The sequence below is a fragment of the Pelobates fuscus genome, chromosome 12 (genome assembly GCF_036172605.1).
Source record: "Pelobates fuscus isolate aPelFus1 chromosome 12, aPelFus1.pri, whole genome shotgun sequence".
Classification (NCBI taxonomy): domain Eukaryota; kingdom Metazoa; phylum Chordata; class Amphibia; order Anura; family Pelobatidae; genus Pelobates; species Pelobates fuscus.
In genome coordinates this window covers 73,945,598-73,962,686 of record NC_086328.1, presented here as the reverse complement: position 1 = coordinate 73,962,686, position 17,089 = coordinate 73,945,598, and the positions used below count along the sequence as shown (strand labels likewise).

The following is a 17,089-nucleotide window of genomic DNA, read 5'->3' as shown; positions in this document are numbered from 1 at the left end:
AGATAACTAAAAAAAGATCACTGACCTTAAGCGAATAAAAATATAATTGAGCCAGTCCAATGGCTTGCTGGAAAATGACTTACCCTTGAACAAGTTTTCTTGTGTGATTTCTTTTTTATTATAAATATGTGTATTTGGACATGGAAGATATCGACCATGCATCCAAACAACCATTGTTTCCAATGGGAAATGTGTCCAGAACATCAGAAATACAAATACAAATAGAACAGCCTCTGTAATTAAACAGCACTATAGACAGTCTGGTATAATATAATACTTAACTTTTATTGAGATTTATATTAAAATTCACATTAGGGGAGTACACATAGTAGTACACATCCAAAGATCTTAGCTTAATTAATTTCATTCTTGAGTTTCGAATGTTTGGGTTTTTTTTTTTAGTACAAAACACATTACCCCTTTTCTTGGGCATCCTCCGTGGTTTTTGCCTCTGGCTTTTCTATAGAACAATACAAATAATGTATATTATTCTGTTAGATGTATACTGGTAGCATTTTTTGCTACAGAATACAGTTCTTATTGCAAGCACTTGGAGCATGGAGAGCCTACCTGGAGAGCTAACAAGGGGACGCCTGGTAACACAGATATACGTTACAAGCGTACACGAGAATCTATCAAGAATGTATTTTTTTTTAAATCTAAATATTCCTTAGCCAGTTTCTTGGTGTTAGTCCAAATATTAATATTACCAGCTTTCTCTCTGGAAACATACTGCAATCTATGTTTCAACTGTGTATTCATGAATAAAGCATGTATTCATTTATTTCACCCATCAGAAATGTGCCACCATCTCGCATCATATGTGATACTGTAGCAAGGCATTTATGAAGTACATTATGAATTTGACTTTAATATTATAATAATTCCTCAGAACAATAAGACTTCTAAAAGAAATCTGTGTCTGTGTTAACACCCAACTCCGATTTGTCACTAATAAGGATTTTAATAGTATAATAATAATAACAATAATTTAGATTAGAAGTGGTTAAATTGCCATTGTTCGATCATTTGCTTCTTTCTTGGAGCTCAGACTTTCCGAGCGCAACACTAAAAAATAAAACAGACAAAATATTGTTATTTGGTAGAATGAAAGGAATCAAAAGGAGACGTCTAAATAAACGGTTTACTGCTTGACTGCATGAAATAGTGCACGCCTTTATTATATATTTTAATAACCTAATTGAAATAAAGTATTTTAATGGTAGGCTGACTGTCAAAAGAATTACAAGGGAAATTGCACTATTAAGTAAAACATTGGAAATCACCTAGAACTTGTGTCAACCATTTTGCATGTAATGCATCATTTACTTTTAATTGTACTGTATATTAACCTCTTAAGGCCCACATGCTAAACTATACTATTAATTTATTGTCCATGTATATCCAATGCCAGAATATAAAGTTCCACTTATTTAGCTTCAACACCTCTTTTCAATCTTCCAAAAATCATTTCCATGGGAATAGGGTCCATAAAGAACAAATTATTTGAATCGCATAGACCAGGGGGGGGCAACCTTTGGCCCTCCAGATGTTGTGGACTACAGTTCCCATAATGCTCTTACAGCAATAATGCTGGCAAATCACCATGGGAAATGTACTTCACAACATTTGGCGCTCTGAAGATTGCCTACCTCTGGCATAGAACATCGTTGAATCTTAAAGGGTTAAAGATTTCACAACTGACATCACAATCCTAGATTCTCCCATATTCCAGTGATATTTTGCAGGGCCCCCTGCAACATATCACCCTGTATACAGGGATATCACTCACCAGCTTCTGTTTTCTCAGGAAGACCTGGCAGCGATCATTCAGTTCTTACTGGCAGGTCTCCAGCCCCTGTGCGGTGCTGTGTGTGAGGAGGAAGAAGTGGGGCTGGGAAGTGACATCACTTCCTGCCCTCGTCTGAAGAGCACCCTGAAGATAAGGAGTTGAAACAGCCTGGCAGACTGCACAGGTAAGATCCTTATAGATTTTTTTTGTACATCCTCATTGCACTCACCTCAGCACCCCCTGTCTCCCTGCACCCACCACAGCCCCCTTCTGTACCCATCTCAATACCCCTCTGTACCCACCTCAACTCCCCTCTGTACCCACCTCAGCTCCTCCTCCACACATCACATCTCCCCTCGCACCCACCTCAGTCCCCTGTCTCTCTGCACCCACCTCAGCCCCCCTGTACTCAGCACAGCTCCTCCTGCACCCACCTTAGTTCCCCTGCACTCACCTCTGCCATCATTCCTCCCTACACTCACCCCAGGATCGACCTATTTCTGTACCCACCTAAGCCCCTATGCACCCACCACAGCCCCTATGCCAACTTCAGCTACCATAGCTCCTTTGCCTTCCAGTACCCACCACAGCCACTATGTCCCTCTCTGCACCCACTAAAGCCCCTATGTCCCTCCCTGTGTCCACCACAGCCCATTGTCTACATGCACCCACCACAGCTCCTTCTGCACACACCACATCTCCCCCTGCACCCACCTCCGCCCCCCTTATTCATCTTAGCTTGTCTCCCTGCACCAACCTCAGCCACCCTGTACTCACCACAGCTCCCCCTTCAACCACCTCAGCCCCCTCTGCACCCACTACAGGTACTCCTGCACACACCACATCTCCCCCTGTACCCACCTTAGCCCCCTGTCACCTTGCTGTAACCTCAGCCACCCTGTGCTCACCACAGCTCTCCCTGCCTTTCAGTACTACCATAGCTCCTATGTCCCCTCCTGCGCTCACCACAACCTCTATGTCCCACCTCATACTCTGTCCAATCCCGCACCCACCTCAGCCCCCCCACCTATCTCAGCCCCCGTGCCCACCTCAGTCCCCATACCTCCCCGCGCCCACCTCAGTCCCCGTTCCTCCTTGCGCTCACCTCAGTCCCCATACCTTCCAGCACAGACCACAGCCCCGTCTCTCCCTGCACCTACTTCAGCATCTATCCCCCCACGCGCACACTACAGCTGCTATCCTACTTATACACAGTAGAGCCTTTATTATCCAAACATGCGCACACTACAGCCCCAGTAACTGCCAGATGCTTACTACAGATTCTATCCCACACCCACTGCAACACAACCAGTCCTCTCCACTCACATACTGCACTGCAAGTAGTCCCATTCACCCACTCAAAAACCCACAAGGAGCCTCACTGTATAGACACAATCCCACAAGCAGCATCCCCACACATACAAAACCATATGCAGCCTCCCTACACATACACATCACAAACAGCATACCCACCATTGCTATACTGCATACAGCCTCTACACACACAATTATTCCAATCACTTATATAGCGCTAACATATTCTGCAGCGCTGTACAGTAGGTGAAACAAGAGAAATTATTAATTCTAACATAACACTATGATATACAGGAACACAACATCACTAGCAGCATCCCCACACACAGAACCCCATAATTAGACTCCAAACACGTGTGGCTACTTGTATGGTTGCACATGTGGGGGATGCTGCTTGTGATGTCATAAGAAAAAATAGTGAAAGTGTGTAATTAAATTTGTTTTATTTCTTTTTTTTAATTGCAGGGGAGGCACTGTTTTTGGTTGGATTAACCCCTTAAAAGTAAACCTGGCCATTTGTGGGGGCTCTGCAGGTGTGGGAGTCAGGGCTGTGTGGCTCGCACACAGCCAATCTGTGTGCTGGGCAGCATACACATAATATCTGTGTGAAAGCAGCAGAAAGAATGGGGAGAAGAGTAGTAGGGGGCCAGAAAACCCTGGACCAGGAGGGGGAGCCCTTGATCACCAACTCAGTGTCAGCCTGCCCCTGATCAAGTTATATAGTATGATACTGTAAATGTAGCGATCTATATTATGCATTGGCATATACCTAAAAATTAGACAAAGTGAAGCAAGATGAGGCACAAAGTATGTAGAATAAAAATGTGTATTATGTGCTGACAACACTGTGAAAGGCGATTGATATTTAATTACAAAAATCTCCTAGAAGATAGAGGATTTACTATATCTGTAAGTGTGCTGAAAAGCAAATTATTTAACAGGAACCATCTATTTCACTCACAAAAAATCATAGTCATTCAGATAAAGAGAAATAACTAGATGAGTCATATTGCAGCAAAACATAAACTCTAAATGTGTTATATAAAGCTAAATTTAGCAGGGAATATAGCTGTAGGAACACAAAGGTTTCACACAAGAATAAGGATTCCATGCTTATGCATTTCTTTCCATTATTCTCCGCAAGTATGAAATAATACACCTTTTACTTTCATACATATTGCATTCATTCAATGCTTTATGGAATATTAGCAAAACACATATGGGTTACGGCTGTGGAATCTAAAAAGAACATAGACAAAACATAGTGTAATACGATTTTAACAAATATGTGCGCTATACAAAAATGCACTAACAAGATGTAGACGTATTATGCGCTCAAAGGGTGCCTCCCCCGATGTAATTGGGGGGCTATGGATCCCTCTCCGCTGTCTGCAGGATAACAGGAAATCAGGACTTCGGATGGTAGTATAAAATAGCAGCTTTTATTATAAATCAAATAAAATTGGTAAAACAGCAGTAGTTGTGGTCTCTATTACTGCTGTTTTACCAATTTAATTTTTTTATAATAAAAGCTGCTATTTTAAAATACCATCCGGAGTCCTGATTTCCTGCTCTCTTGCAGGCAGCGGAGAGGGATCCATAGCCCCCCAATTACAGCCGGGGAGGCAACCTTTGAGCGCATAATACGTCTACATCTTGTGAGTGCATTTTTGTACAGCGTACATTATTTGTTAAAATCGTATTACACTATGTTTTGTCTATGTACTTTTTAGATTCCACAGCCGTATCCCATATGTATTTTGCTTGTATTCTGGTCTAAAGATCACTCCCTGGTAAATGATCCTTGGGTGGCTGTCCACTTGATTTACCGCATAAGTATATGGCAGAATTATTTCACACTATTCACACATGATTGTGGTGATAGTATTGTCTTGTTTTCTTTATACTTTTTGTTTGCTTTATGGAATATTGACTGAATGTGCCTGCATATAAAGACAATGCCACTGCTTTCTCACAGGGAGCATATTATTATTTAGAAGGTTTATAAAACTAGAACAGTTGGGGACTATATCATCAGCAGCATTTAAAGGCTTAGTACAAAAATATGATATTCACCTCCTCGGCCACCTTCACACCTTCACCTGACCCCATCCATTCCAGCACTCTCTTCCACTTGTGCTATTCAGAACCTGCATATTCTTTTCTGTTCCATAAATCTCTTCCTTATTCCATTAATCCTCATTTTAAGCTCATTTGCTTTCATCTTCTTAAAGGAACACTCTAAGCAACATAATTACTACAGCCTGCTGTAGTGGTTGTGGTACCAGGAATATGGCCGCAGCCGCTGTATCTACTGCATCCGCCAATGAGCTTGACCCTACATTTCTTGTTTCCTCTCTTCCCTATCAAATATTTGACCCTTCTCTTCCCTCTTAGTGTAATTGTATGTATTTATTTATTTTCAATTTGCATATTTCTGTTGTAAATTTCTAAATGAGGGCAAGAAAACATCACAGTGAAATTCAATTAACTATCTGTAATTATGAGAACTGCATTACAAACTTGGCTGTGTTGTCTGGCTTTGTGTGATTTAGCGAGATGGAATTAAGTGGATATATTCATAAATAGATTATGCAGCCTGCTTATATATTCAGATGTCAACATGATGAATCCACAGGGAGTGGTGAGAGAGACATTATCCACAAAAGTACTCGGGTTCAGATCAAGCGATGAAGGAAATACCTTTGACCCAAGATTAGGCATCCTTGACCCGCATATTGTGAGTTTGTGTTTTGTTTTTATTTATTTAAATATAGGCTTTTACAGAGAGCATTATGCACTGTGTATCTTTATATCCGTGGTGCTGTATAACATATGTTTAGAAAGCCTGAATACTTAACCGAGGAGTATGAGTTTGTGTGAATAACTTGAAAAAGGAAAACACCTCTGCTGGGTTTGTGTGTTCAGTTGTTAACTCACTATGTATAGATAATATATAGATAAGTTTATAATTTCCTAATTAGCAGGCTTCTCTGAATGCATACTGCTTAAAGTGAATTGTATACCACAAGGGAACACATTGTGTGTAAATAGTTACAATAGTGAATATTGTCACAATAACAAGATCCCTTGCTCATGATATCCAGGAAAAGAAAAAAAATAACTATCTCAACTTCTAAATGACAATAAAACGTTCTTATTAAAGGGACAATATAGTCACCATAACAACTTTAGCTTAATGAAGCCATTTTGGTGTATAGATCATGCCTCTGAAGTTTCACTGCTCAATTCTCTGCCATTTAGGAGTTTAATAGTAGCCCTATCCACACCTACCCTGGCTGTGACTCACACAACCTGCATGAAAACAAAATGGTTTAGTTTTCAATCACATGTAACTTACTTTAAAAGTTTTTATCTCCTGCTCTATAAATTGAACTTTAATCACACAGAGGAGACTCCTGCAGGGTCTAGCAAGCTATTAACAGAGCAGGAGATAAGAAATTCTAAATTAAACAGAATTTTCAATAATGGAAGTGTAAACATTAGACGACTCTTTACAGGAAGTGTTTAGCATGGCTGTGTAAGTCACATACAGCGAGGTGTGCCTAGGGCTGCATAAACATTGTGCTTTAACTCCTAAATTACAGAGAATTGAGCAGTAAGACTACAAGGGCATGATCTGCACACCAAAACTGCTTCATTAAGCTAAAGTTATTTTGGTGACTATAGTGACCCTAATAACCAATTCTTAGAATAGTGTTGACATCTGCCACCCAACTGCCACTATATTGCATCAAACCCTGTGATGGTAGCCCTGATTAGAAAACCACAATTAAGGGGTTTTGACTCATGGGTTATAGGAAGTGGCTATTCAAGTTTGCTTTAGGTATATGTAGTACAAGAACAGTATGAAAAGATACAATAAAGTAAAACAAAACTTACCAAGATTGAAGAGCAGCAGCAGGTAATTAGACCAGAAATTATTCCGAGTCCAATCAATATATATTGTATGATCAGGATTGAGAAAGCAAAGAGGTACATGCTAATGTTGCATACGCCCGTTGCCGGTGGGCGGTATGCTCTAAACACCCACACGCTTCCTGTGAAATTTGAAAGATATTCCTGTTAAAAAATGTAAACTTGAAAAGAACATTTTCACAAATTAGTAGCTCGCATGAAAAAAAAATATCTGTTATTAGTATCTTGGCTTCCCTTTAATTGAGATTTTACCAACCACTCAAGTGACTGTTATGTCGGATTTGCCATCAAGGAAAGAGCAGCAGGCCCCAACCGCTTTATCAGATCTGAACTACAAGAGCCTCTGACTAGACTTTAAAAAAAAAATCTACATTTCACTAGTATTGGTCATTCAATACCTCTCTCTGGTGGAATTGTGTCTTAGACCTTGTACCAAATAACATAATAAATTAAGAGAATGTCACACTTACAAAACTTTTGGTTTCTTTATGGGATGAGATGTTAGCAAACCTAACTGAATCACAAGTATTTATTACAGATGGTTAGATACATTTTTTTCCAACAAATATTAGATTTTTACTGTGTAATAATAGAGCTTCTCGTGGAATATGGTCAAAGCATGAACTTTGCTGAATTACAGAATTGCATTGTATTATTTGTACAGTGGTTTACTAAGCACATACATCATGCTATTCCTACCTTGACATATACTACAGGTAAGTACATGGATATAAAACTGCTTTATAGAAATGAGTAGCTAAAACATTGTAAACCTGATATGTATTAATATTAAAAGCAACACGAAAGCTAAAACAAATGTATTGACATATGTATTGAAAACAAGATGTGCAGGCAGTATGTAAATATAAATTAAAATCAGTAGGCAAGCAGCCATATAAAGTGATAGTTGTGAATGTTGCATTTTAGAATGTGGGCTAGATCTACATGTACACAACACACAAGATCTGGTGCACTCACTCACTAAACACTATCTTCAAAGTTCACAAAATGCAATACTTTTCTTAAATCATCCGACTAATGGGGATTTAGTTACAGTATATGTTCGTACATTGCATAAGCCTGCCACAGCGCCAAAGTACCTAATTTTTGGCAGGTCCTACTCTAGCAACCTAATGTCATCCTCACAAATGTACATATGCACATACATTCTATACATACATGTGTGTGCATATATATAGAGGGATGCATAGAAACTCAGCTTGGCTTTTTAATTTGGTAGCACAAGCCAGAGAGTGATGTGCTCATACCACTATATCTCAGATCTGTACATGTAACATCCATGTTGGTAACAATATACAACATATTTATTATGTGTTGTTCTTACCTGCAATGAACCAGGCAAACCAAAAAAGAGCAAAAAGGACAGCCAGGATTTTCCTTAGGGTAGGTAAGCAGAATTGTAGAGGAAACAGAATCCAATAACCAAGGCTGAAGGCTCCAGCAACAACAAGATAGATTGGTATGAAACGGTTAGCTGGACAATTGTTTAGGTTTAGGGCACCTATGGACAAAAAAAAATAAAAAAAAAATTCCAGATATTAAGAGGGATATAAACTGTAAACTGGTGCTGTGTCAGATAAGAAAGATAACAACTAAACATGTTTGAATACATATTCTTTTGTCTAATAGGATTTTTGAATCTGCATATCTTGCATAGAAAATGCACATAAAAGGGTGAACGCAAAGGACATTTGTGTGTTTATTGTAAAAAGCAAATCATTAATAGCTTTCTTCATTATTTCTGATTTTATTAAAGAACAAAATATTTACCAATTGCAAACGCCTGAAAATCAGGACCTAATTTATTTTCATATACTGATGTGTTGCATAATTCTAACTCTTTGCAAATAAGAAGCACATGGAGAGACAAAAAACACATAAACAAGGCTAGGTGCAAACCATACAAACACTCCCTCGGGTGTTCAAAGTATCCAAACGTCCATACACTACATAATGCACACTATAATCACTTCTGAGTAAAAAATACAATTTATTATGTACACAAATAGTACCTCACAAATAATACAAAAATAATACAAAAACACGAGGCACAAGACCCCCCAACGTTTCGGCAACCAACTGCTGCCTTTATCAAGGGTAACGCATAATTCTAACTCTACCTTTAGTGTAGTCAGAATTTGTGAATGAACGTCTGTTCCTGTCAGACGTCTACTTTGATGAAAATAAATCTACCCAGAAACCTACAGATCTATTAATGAGTATAATATGCAACCCCTTTCTCTCCCAACCCTGTATAAACTTACTCTAACTTTGTTTTATGGTGAAACGCAATCCACTTAATGGAGAGACAAATTGCTCTCACGGGAGTCTTGTCTGTTGTTCTGCTTTGTGCAGAGGGAAAGTTTATGTTAATGGCTACCCCTGTATTTCTTCCCATACTATACAGGAACCTTTATGACAGAAGAAAGTACAGGGCTGCATTCATACACATATGGACAAAAAAAACATAGCTTCTTTGCAGTCTGCAATATGCGCTGCACTATTGATGCCTGGTTTTTACACTTGACAGTGCTTTTACAATCTTGAAGATTTTTTGAGAAGCTGCATTCCCAAAAATACCATCAGGTTTCATACAAATATATATATAAGGAGTACATTTTTTTACCCATATATTTGTTTTTGTATCAGACACAAATATGCATTTCTGGTGTTTCTATGTCTGCATTGATATATCAGACTATTTCCAAGTTAGTTTAACATGATACTTAATGGGAATAATATGTGAAAGGGACACTATAGTCACCAGTGCAACTATAGCTTATTGCATTTGTTCTGGTGAGTAGAATCATTCACTTCAGGCATTTTGCTGTAAACACTGTATTTTCAGAGAAAGTGCGGTGTTTACATTACAGCCTAGTGATGGCCTCAGATGGCTGCTAGAGCTGTTTCCTTAAGCAGTCTTGCCTAATGTGCATCACAACATATCAGTATCTCTTCCCTCTGCATGCAGACACTGAACTTTCCTCATAGAAATGCATTGATTCAATTTATCTCTATGAGGAGATGCTGATTAGCCAGGGCTGTGTTTGACTTGTGCTGGCTCTGACCCTGATCTGTCTACTTGACAGTCTCAGCCAATCCTATGAGGAAGCATTGTGATTGGCTCAGAACAACACTTCTGATGATGTCAGCAGACATGGGCAGTTCACAGGCAAACAGGGGCAGAGCCAGCAGCTTCAGACTTAAATACAAGTAAGATTTTACTATATTAAAGGTGGCAAGAGAGGGCCAGGGGGGCTAGATGGTGGTTTTAACACTATAGGGTCAGAAATATATGTTTGTGTTCCTGACCCTATAGTGCTCTTTTAAAGCTTTAAAAAAAAAAAAAAAAAAAAAAAAAACAAGTTCAGGTGGAAGGCACATTTTGAATTGATAACCCATGAAAGAAGCCTTTTTTATGGCCAATAACGTTACATTTATCAGATCCTAAAGAATGACTTTATATGTACTTACCTACAACAATCATAGCAATACCTAGTGCAGTCCATATTAGACCAGCTATCACCTGCACAGCTAAAGAACAAAACAAAACAGAAATATATGTTAAATATAATAAAGCAAAAAATAAAAGAGTTAACAATTTCTATAGTGATAAATGCAATATATTTTACATGATATATGATAGTAAAATAATGCTATCGAACAACCTTCAGACTGCATCAGAACTCCAAGTTTTTATGTATTCATATTCCATAATTTTAAATATAACTGAGCTACTGCGAACCCCTTAATTCAATCAAACATATGCATATGTTTAGAAACAGAGCATTACTTACTTATATTGCAGATTTTGCTGCACAGGCCACATCCTGCAAAAATAGATTGTCACTATTATAAAATGCTTTGTATTTAATAACACATTCAACATTTTAATGTTTTAATTTGCATTATTTCTTAAGGAAAACAGAGAAAATATCTGTTTGTTCATCTGCCCTTTTGTCTGACCCTTCTAGCCATCTAACTCTCTACTTAGGTACCTGTCAGTTCAACTAATTTTAACTCTTATGTGGTTCATATAATCACTTTACCCTGATACCATTCCAACTGCAAGGTAATGGAGAACAACATGTTTCTTATCATGCCCAACCTATCTTTGCTTTCACTTAAAAACTGCATATGTTTGGCAGAAAGCACAATTTCTGACTCTCTGCCTCCTGCATTGTAGAGGGACATTTGTAGCTTAAAGTACTATGCAAATGAGAGCTATAGGCTCACTACAGGACTTCTATGCAGGCAACAGTTGCAGTCTGCAATACCATATATTTACTGTTATCTTGCTTTTTACTGGTAGCTGCATGTGCTGTGTATGTGCATTAAACCCATGTGAAGATGTTAGTTTAACTTCCTGGTGTCATTTTTGGGGTGTTACATTCCACAAAATTAAGTTTCCTTATTAATACTCACAAGCAGGAAATAGGGCCATTTTTTAAATTATATAAATCTAGATTGTAGGCGTGTTTGAGCTGGGTCCTCATTAACATATAGTTCCCGTAACATTTGTAATTGTCTCATTTATTGCTAAGTTTCCCCCTCTATATAAATTGTATCACTGCGGATCACTATATAAATACCAATAATAATAGTAAAACTATATAGAAATTACCCCCTTCCTGTTCTAAATATTTATATGCAGAAGTCACCATGGAAGTCTATGGGGATTTTTGTAGATATTTTGAAAAGGATTCTAACAGAATGGAACCATTTCTGATTCCAATTAATTAAATGGAGGCATATGTAAGTAACAAAAATGTCATTTTTGCTTTTGCACTAATATATAAGAAGCCGTTTATAAATGTGACGATTTTAATAGAAATCAGTACTGTTATAATTGTGGGCAGAAACACGTCCCAGGCTGTCACTCAGAAAGTCAGGAAAGTTTTCTTCTGCTCCCACTAAGACGGGTACGCCAACATTCCTGGCTACAGCACAGGATCTTTTCAATGAAAAGCCGCAGCAAGAGAAAGAAGAAAGTGCTTAGCCTACAGCTTTTGCAATCTATTTTTCATATTCACCCAAAGAAAACATGCCAAAAAACTCATCCACATTTTCTTTGCAGGTATATTGACTAAATTGCTAAAATGAAAACAAAACAAAACTGAATTTTCAAAGGAGTGTTCCTTTAAGTGTTTCTTACGTTCTTCTATATTCTCTTTGCTGACGAATTGCATCTTGTTCTTAGTTGAGCAGAAATATTTCCTGAATACACAAAGGAGAGATAAGTTGGTTAAATAGTTAAATCGTATAAGAACACTATATGTTGCTATGATCTAATATCTACTTATTAAGTTCACGTTACCACAATGTTATACTAGCAAACCTATATTACATTTCCCTGGAGTCAAAATGAAGCACTTGGAAGCCCAGTTATGAGCCTTTGTTATATGTGTTAGTTTAATTTCAGTCATATACACTTAGTCAAAACCATTTTTTTTAATATATATGTATAGCGGTAGAGTGCTAAGATTTGCTAGAGCTCTGGTCCAACAGGATACAACCAAACACTTTGTAACTGGTTTATCAGTTACTAAGCTGATCTATTAGTTTTAACAAGTACTGTAAAAATATTTGCTACATTCTGTCAATGACTAGCTGTCCCCGTTTATCTTAGTTAACGAATTCCGCTGCAGCTGGACCAATCTTCCTTCACAGAGTGGGCTTTAATGCTGTTAGAACAGCATGGAATGGTCCAATGTTTTGGTGTGAGAAAGGTTAAATCCATGAGCACATCAAGTAGACCCAGGTATCAATCAATACTTGGGGATCCCCTCTATCTGTTGCAGCTATCTTCAGTGGTCCCAGACTGGCAGAGGAGCTGCATGCAGCATTCAAAGTAAGTGCTGTATACAGCCCTTTAAATCATTTAAACTCACCATGGCTATGCATGATCATGCAATGCTGTGGTGATTCTGAGCCTGCATGCACTCACAGTGTAAACCAGAGGGTCTGAAAAGACCATGAAAGGTTTCTCTGCTGTTGATTGTGAATGGTGCCTACTGCCCATCACCGACAACCTGTGTCTGCGTGTCTGATTTCCCAAGCGCTCTATATTATCTAATCTGGAAACCTTGAAATATATTATTCAGGTCTTTTCCCTGTCATCTGCAGACACAGCATGCCAGGCAGCAGCATTACAGGGAGATCTCCCTTTCATGCTGCAAACAGCCACTAGATGAGAGTCACAAACTACTCTTAGCTTTTGTATCTGTTAGCTTGGATATCCATCAGGTGATAGCAGCAGAGGGTATCTCTTAGTGGAAGGAGTAGGTTAGAGTTAGTGTAATCATAGGGTTTGGGGTATTGTTGGTATAGAGTTAGGGGGGTTGCTATAGGGCAGTGATGGCTAACCTTTTTGAGCCCGAGTGCCCAAACCACAATAAATGCCAACTTTTTTTCCCTCAAAGTACCAACACGGCAATTAAACCTGAATACTGAGGTTTACGTTTAGAAAAAACAACTAGTACAGTTGTCCGAACTAATTAACATCTTTTGTTTTAAAAGAAGAATACAACAACAGAGAGTTCAATGATACAAATAATACATAATAAATAATTATATAAATTATAGATACAATTAAGCTTATATTTATTAGTATCTCCAACAAATGCAATACATACATACAATACATACACACAGACTGCTGTACATTCACACACCGACTGCTGAATACATACACAAACAGACTGCTGAATATACAGATAGACTGCTAAATACACACACAGACAGACTGCTGAAAACATACACAGTCCGCTGAATACATACACACAGTCCACTGAATACATGCACACAGTCCGCTGAATACACACACACACAAACGTACACACAGACTGCTGAATACATACACAAAGTCCGCTGAATACACACACACATACTGCTGAATACATACAGACTGCTGAATACACACACACCGAATGCTGAGTACACACAGACAGACTGCTGAGTACACACAAACTGCTGAATACATACACACAATCTGCTGAATTCATACACACAAACACACTCACACAGACTGCTGAATACATACACACTGCTGAATACACACACATACTGCATTGAGGGGTGCAGTGCATGTGTTTGTATGTATTGGTGCGGGGTGTGTGTGTGTGTGGGAGGGGGGTGCTGTATGTGAGGGGTACTCTATGTGTGTCTGAGGGGTGCTGTGTGTGTGTGTGCGTGCGAGGGGTGCTGTGTGTGTGGGGGAGGGATGCTGTGTGGGAGAGGAGTGCTGTGTGGGGGGGAGCGGTGCTGTGTGGGGGAGGAGTGCTGTGTGTGGGAGGGAGGGGTGCTGTGTGAGGGGGAAGGGTGCTGTGGGGGGGACTGGTGCTGTGTGTGAGGGGGTGCTGTGTGTGGGGGAGGAGTTCTGTGTGTGTGGGGGAGGAGTGCTGTGTGTGGGTGAGGGGTGCTGTGTTTGGGGGGAGGAGTGCTGTGTATGTGGGGGGAGGAGTGATGTGGGTGTGCTGCAGGTAGCAAACGTGTTTTTATTTTTATTTTTTTAAATAATCCTGACCTATACATAAAATCTTTATCCCACCCCCTTCTTCTTACCATGGGGGAAGGAGGGGGGGGACACAGCCAGCCCTGGTGGTCCGGTGGTGGTAAGTATGTGTCTGGCTGCAGCTCTCCTGTCCTCCCGCGCAATTGCCATGGTAATGCGTGGCAACACTCCACACAGCCTGCTCATGGGAGGACAGGAAAGCGGCTTCCTAGATCCCCCCACCTGCCTCCAGGTCCTCCCGATACGATAGCAGAGTAGGCATCTGCCGTTTTGGTCAGGCAGGTGCCTACTCTGCATTGCTGGCGACTGGCGCCAGAGGCCCCCTCGCTGGCGACCCATGGCCGCGTGCCCACCGAGAGGTTCGCCATCACTGGTATATGGTTAATGTTAATGTTTAATTTGCCATTTTATTCATACTTAATGTTGTTTTGGGTATACATATAAGATATTAAATAACAGCTATTTGTGTCCTTAGACCCAAAATCTATAATATTTCCTTAAAGAGAATGCTTTCAATAATACACAACATTTGGCAGATTTGGAAACTGCTTCAAGTTGGATTTTTTTTGCATTAACAGCACTAATACAGGGTTGGATTTGAGTCATTCTTCTGCCTGTTATCATGTAACACCGTAACACTGTTCCCCAGATTCTACAAATAAATCATTTGTGTGGTATGCTCCAGTGGTTTGGCTGTTTAACCCCCCCCCCCCCCCCCCCCACATTATTCTGTACCAGGAAATCTCTTTAAAATCTTGTGAATATGCACTACAGTAATACATCAACAGCAATTGTCCACCTATCCAATGTCATGTAAACAACTTACTCCATAGAAGCATGATCTCTTATCAAAATGAAATTAAAAAACATTACAAGTACCTTTTCTGGTTCAGATCCTGAAGTTCTCAACCCCAGCTAGACACTGATGTTGGATATTAATTGTTTGAAAAACTCTTCTATTTATATTATTCCATCCATTATCACTCCACTAATATGAGAAGGTGTGGTCAGGATTCTGGAATAGCAACTTGCACACGAGCCATAAAGATTACTCATGAATTGTATTTCTGTTTTGATTCAAATTATATTGTGAATTCCATTCTCCAACCGTAGCTAATACATCTTTGTACAGTCAACTTCATGTTTCATAAGGTCACAAGCCTGCATTTTTAGCATCAGTGTAGCATTTACTGTAAGACAACATGAGACTATAACCTACTAATGCCACAAAATAGCGGGGACATAGTATTAAAATGATTAATCTTATTAAAAATAAATAAATAACACTGCTGAAGTGTTTTAAAAATAGTTTTCAATAACAGTGTATTCCTTGCTGGCTAAAGTAATATTTATGAATTACGAGTAAATCTTTATGAGAGCCTACTTTAAGGAAAATCGATATAGTGAATAGTGAAAATATTGCTGAATATCGCCATACCGTGCAGCATATTCTATATGCTATATTGGATTTGATTCTTAGTGTACTCATAGTAGGCTATAAGAGTTGCATAGACTCGAAGCTAATCAGCTCTGAGCTACTTTCTGGTTACAGGGGAGGGGGGCTATAAAGGTTTAAATTAACCCTTTATTCGACCATCTAGTATTAAGATTTTGACAAGGCAAAAGTGCTGCTGTATCTGGGCGAATTATCAACATACTTGGAGAAGCTTGCATACTAAGACCTATTTGGAGAGAGAATGGGAGCTAAGAAAAAGCACCAGACAGCGTTAAACGCTACGTCTAAACCCACTATACCAACCATATCACCACAAGGAGCACAAAGACTCCGTACAGATCAGATAGGGCAACAGGAAGAACATACTGAGAGTTAGGTACTCCCAGCTTTTGATCCTTTAACCCCTTAAGGACCAAACTTCTGGAATAAAAGGGAATCATGACATGTCACACATGTCATGTGTCCTTAAGGGGTTAAAGGACCACTCTAGTGCCAGGAAAGCATACTCGTTTTCCTGGCACTAGAGTGCCCTGAGGGTGCCCCCACCCTCAGGGACCCCCTCCCGCCCGGCTCTGGAAAGGGGAAAAGGGTTAAAACTTACCTTTTTCCAGCGCTGGGCGGGGAGCTCTCCTCCTCCTCTCCGCCTCCGTTCCTCCCCGTCGGCTGAATGCGCACGCACGGCAAGAGCTGCGCGCGCATTCAGCCGGTCGCATAGGAAAGCATTCATAATGCTTTCCTATGGACGCTTGCGTGCTCTCACTGTGATTTTCACAGTGAGAATCACGCAAGCGCCTCTAGCGGCTGTCAGTGAGACAGCCACTAGAGGAAAAAGGGGGAAGGCTTAACTAATTGATAAACATAGCAGTTTCTCTGAAACTGCTATGTTTATAAAACAATTAGTTAACCCTAGCTGGACCTGGCACCCAGACCACTTCATTAAGCTGAAGTGGTCTGGGTGCCTAGAGTGGTCCTTTAAGTTCACCAATAAGCCCTTCGATGCTAGAAGTTTCCACAGAAAGCCTAGATCTTAGGTCAATACTTGCACAATTACCTT

General features: G+C 39.6%; 1 protein-coding gene across 1 annotated transcript; it reads right to left on the bottom strand.

Annotated features, from left to right (window-relative positions):
- Positions 1-570: 570 nt before the first annotated feature.
- On the bottom strand, positions 571-15,500 carry LOC134578812 (transmembrane protein 272-like). The gene is made up of 7 exons (XM_063437860.1): positions 15,459-15,500; positions 12,222-12,283; positions 10,864-10,896; positions 10,541-10,600; positions 8,391-8,567; positions 7,010-7,167; positions 571-1,068 (listed from the first exon to the last, which is right to left on the bottom strand). The coding sequence occupies exons 2-7, from the start codon at positions 12,253-12,255 to the stop codon at positions 1,048-1,050; spliced, it is 483 nt and encodes a 160-aa protein (XP_063293930.1). The 5' UTR covers positions 12,256-12,283; positions 15,459-15,500; the 3' UTR covers positions 571-1,047.
- Positions 15,501-17,089: the final 1,589 nt, after the last annotated feature.

Bases quoted from the DNA above. Each gene is read 5' to 3' on its own strand.
- LOC134578812 (XM_063437860.1), bottom strand. From the start codon at position 12,255: ATGCAATTCGTCAGCAAAGAGAATATAGAAGAAC. The intron at 7,168-8,390 runs GTAAGAACAACA...CAAATTTCACAG, and splicing joins GTTTGCCTGGTTCATTGCAG to GAAGCGTGTGGGTGTTTAGA. The intron at 1,069-7,009 runs GTAAGTTTTGTT...TTTATTTTTTAG, and splicing joins GCTGCTGCTCTTCAATCTTG to TGTTGCGCTCGGAAAGTCTG.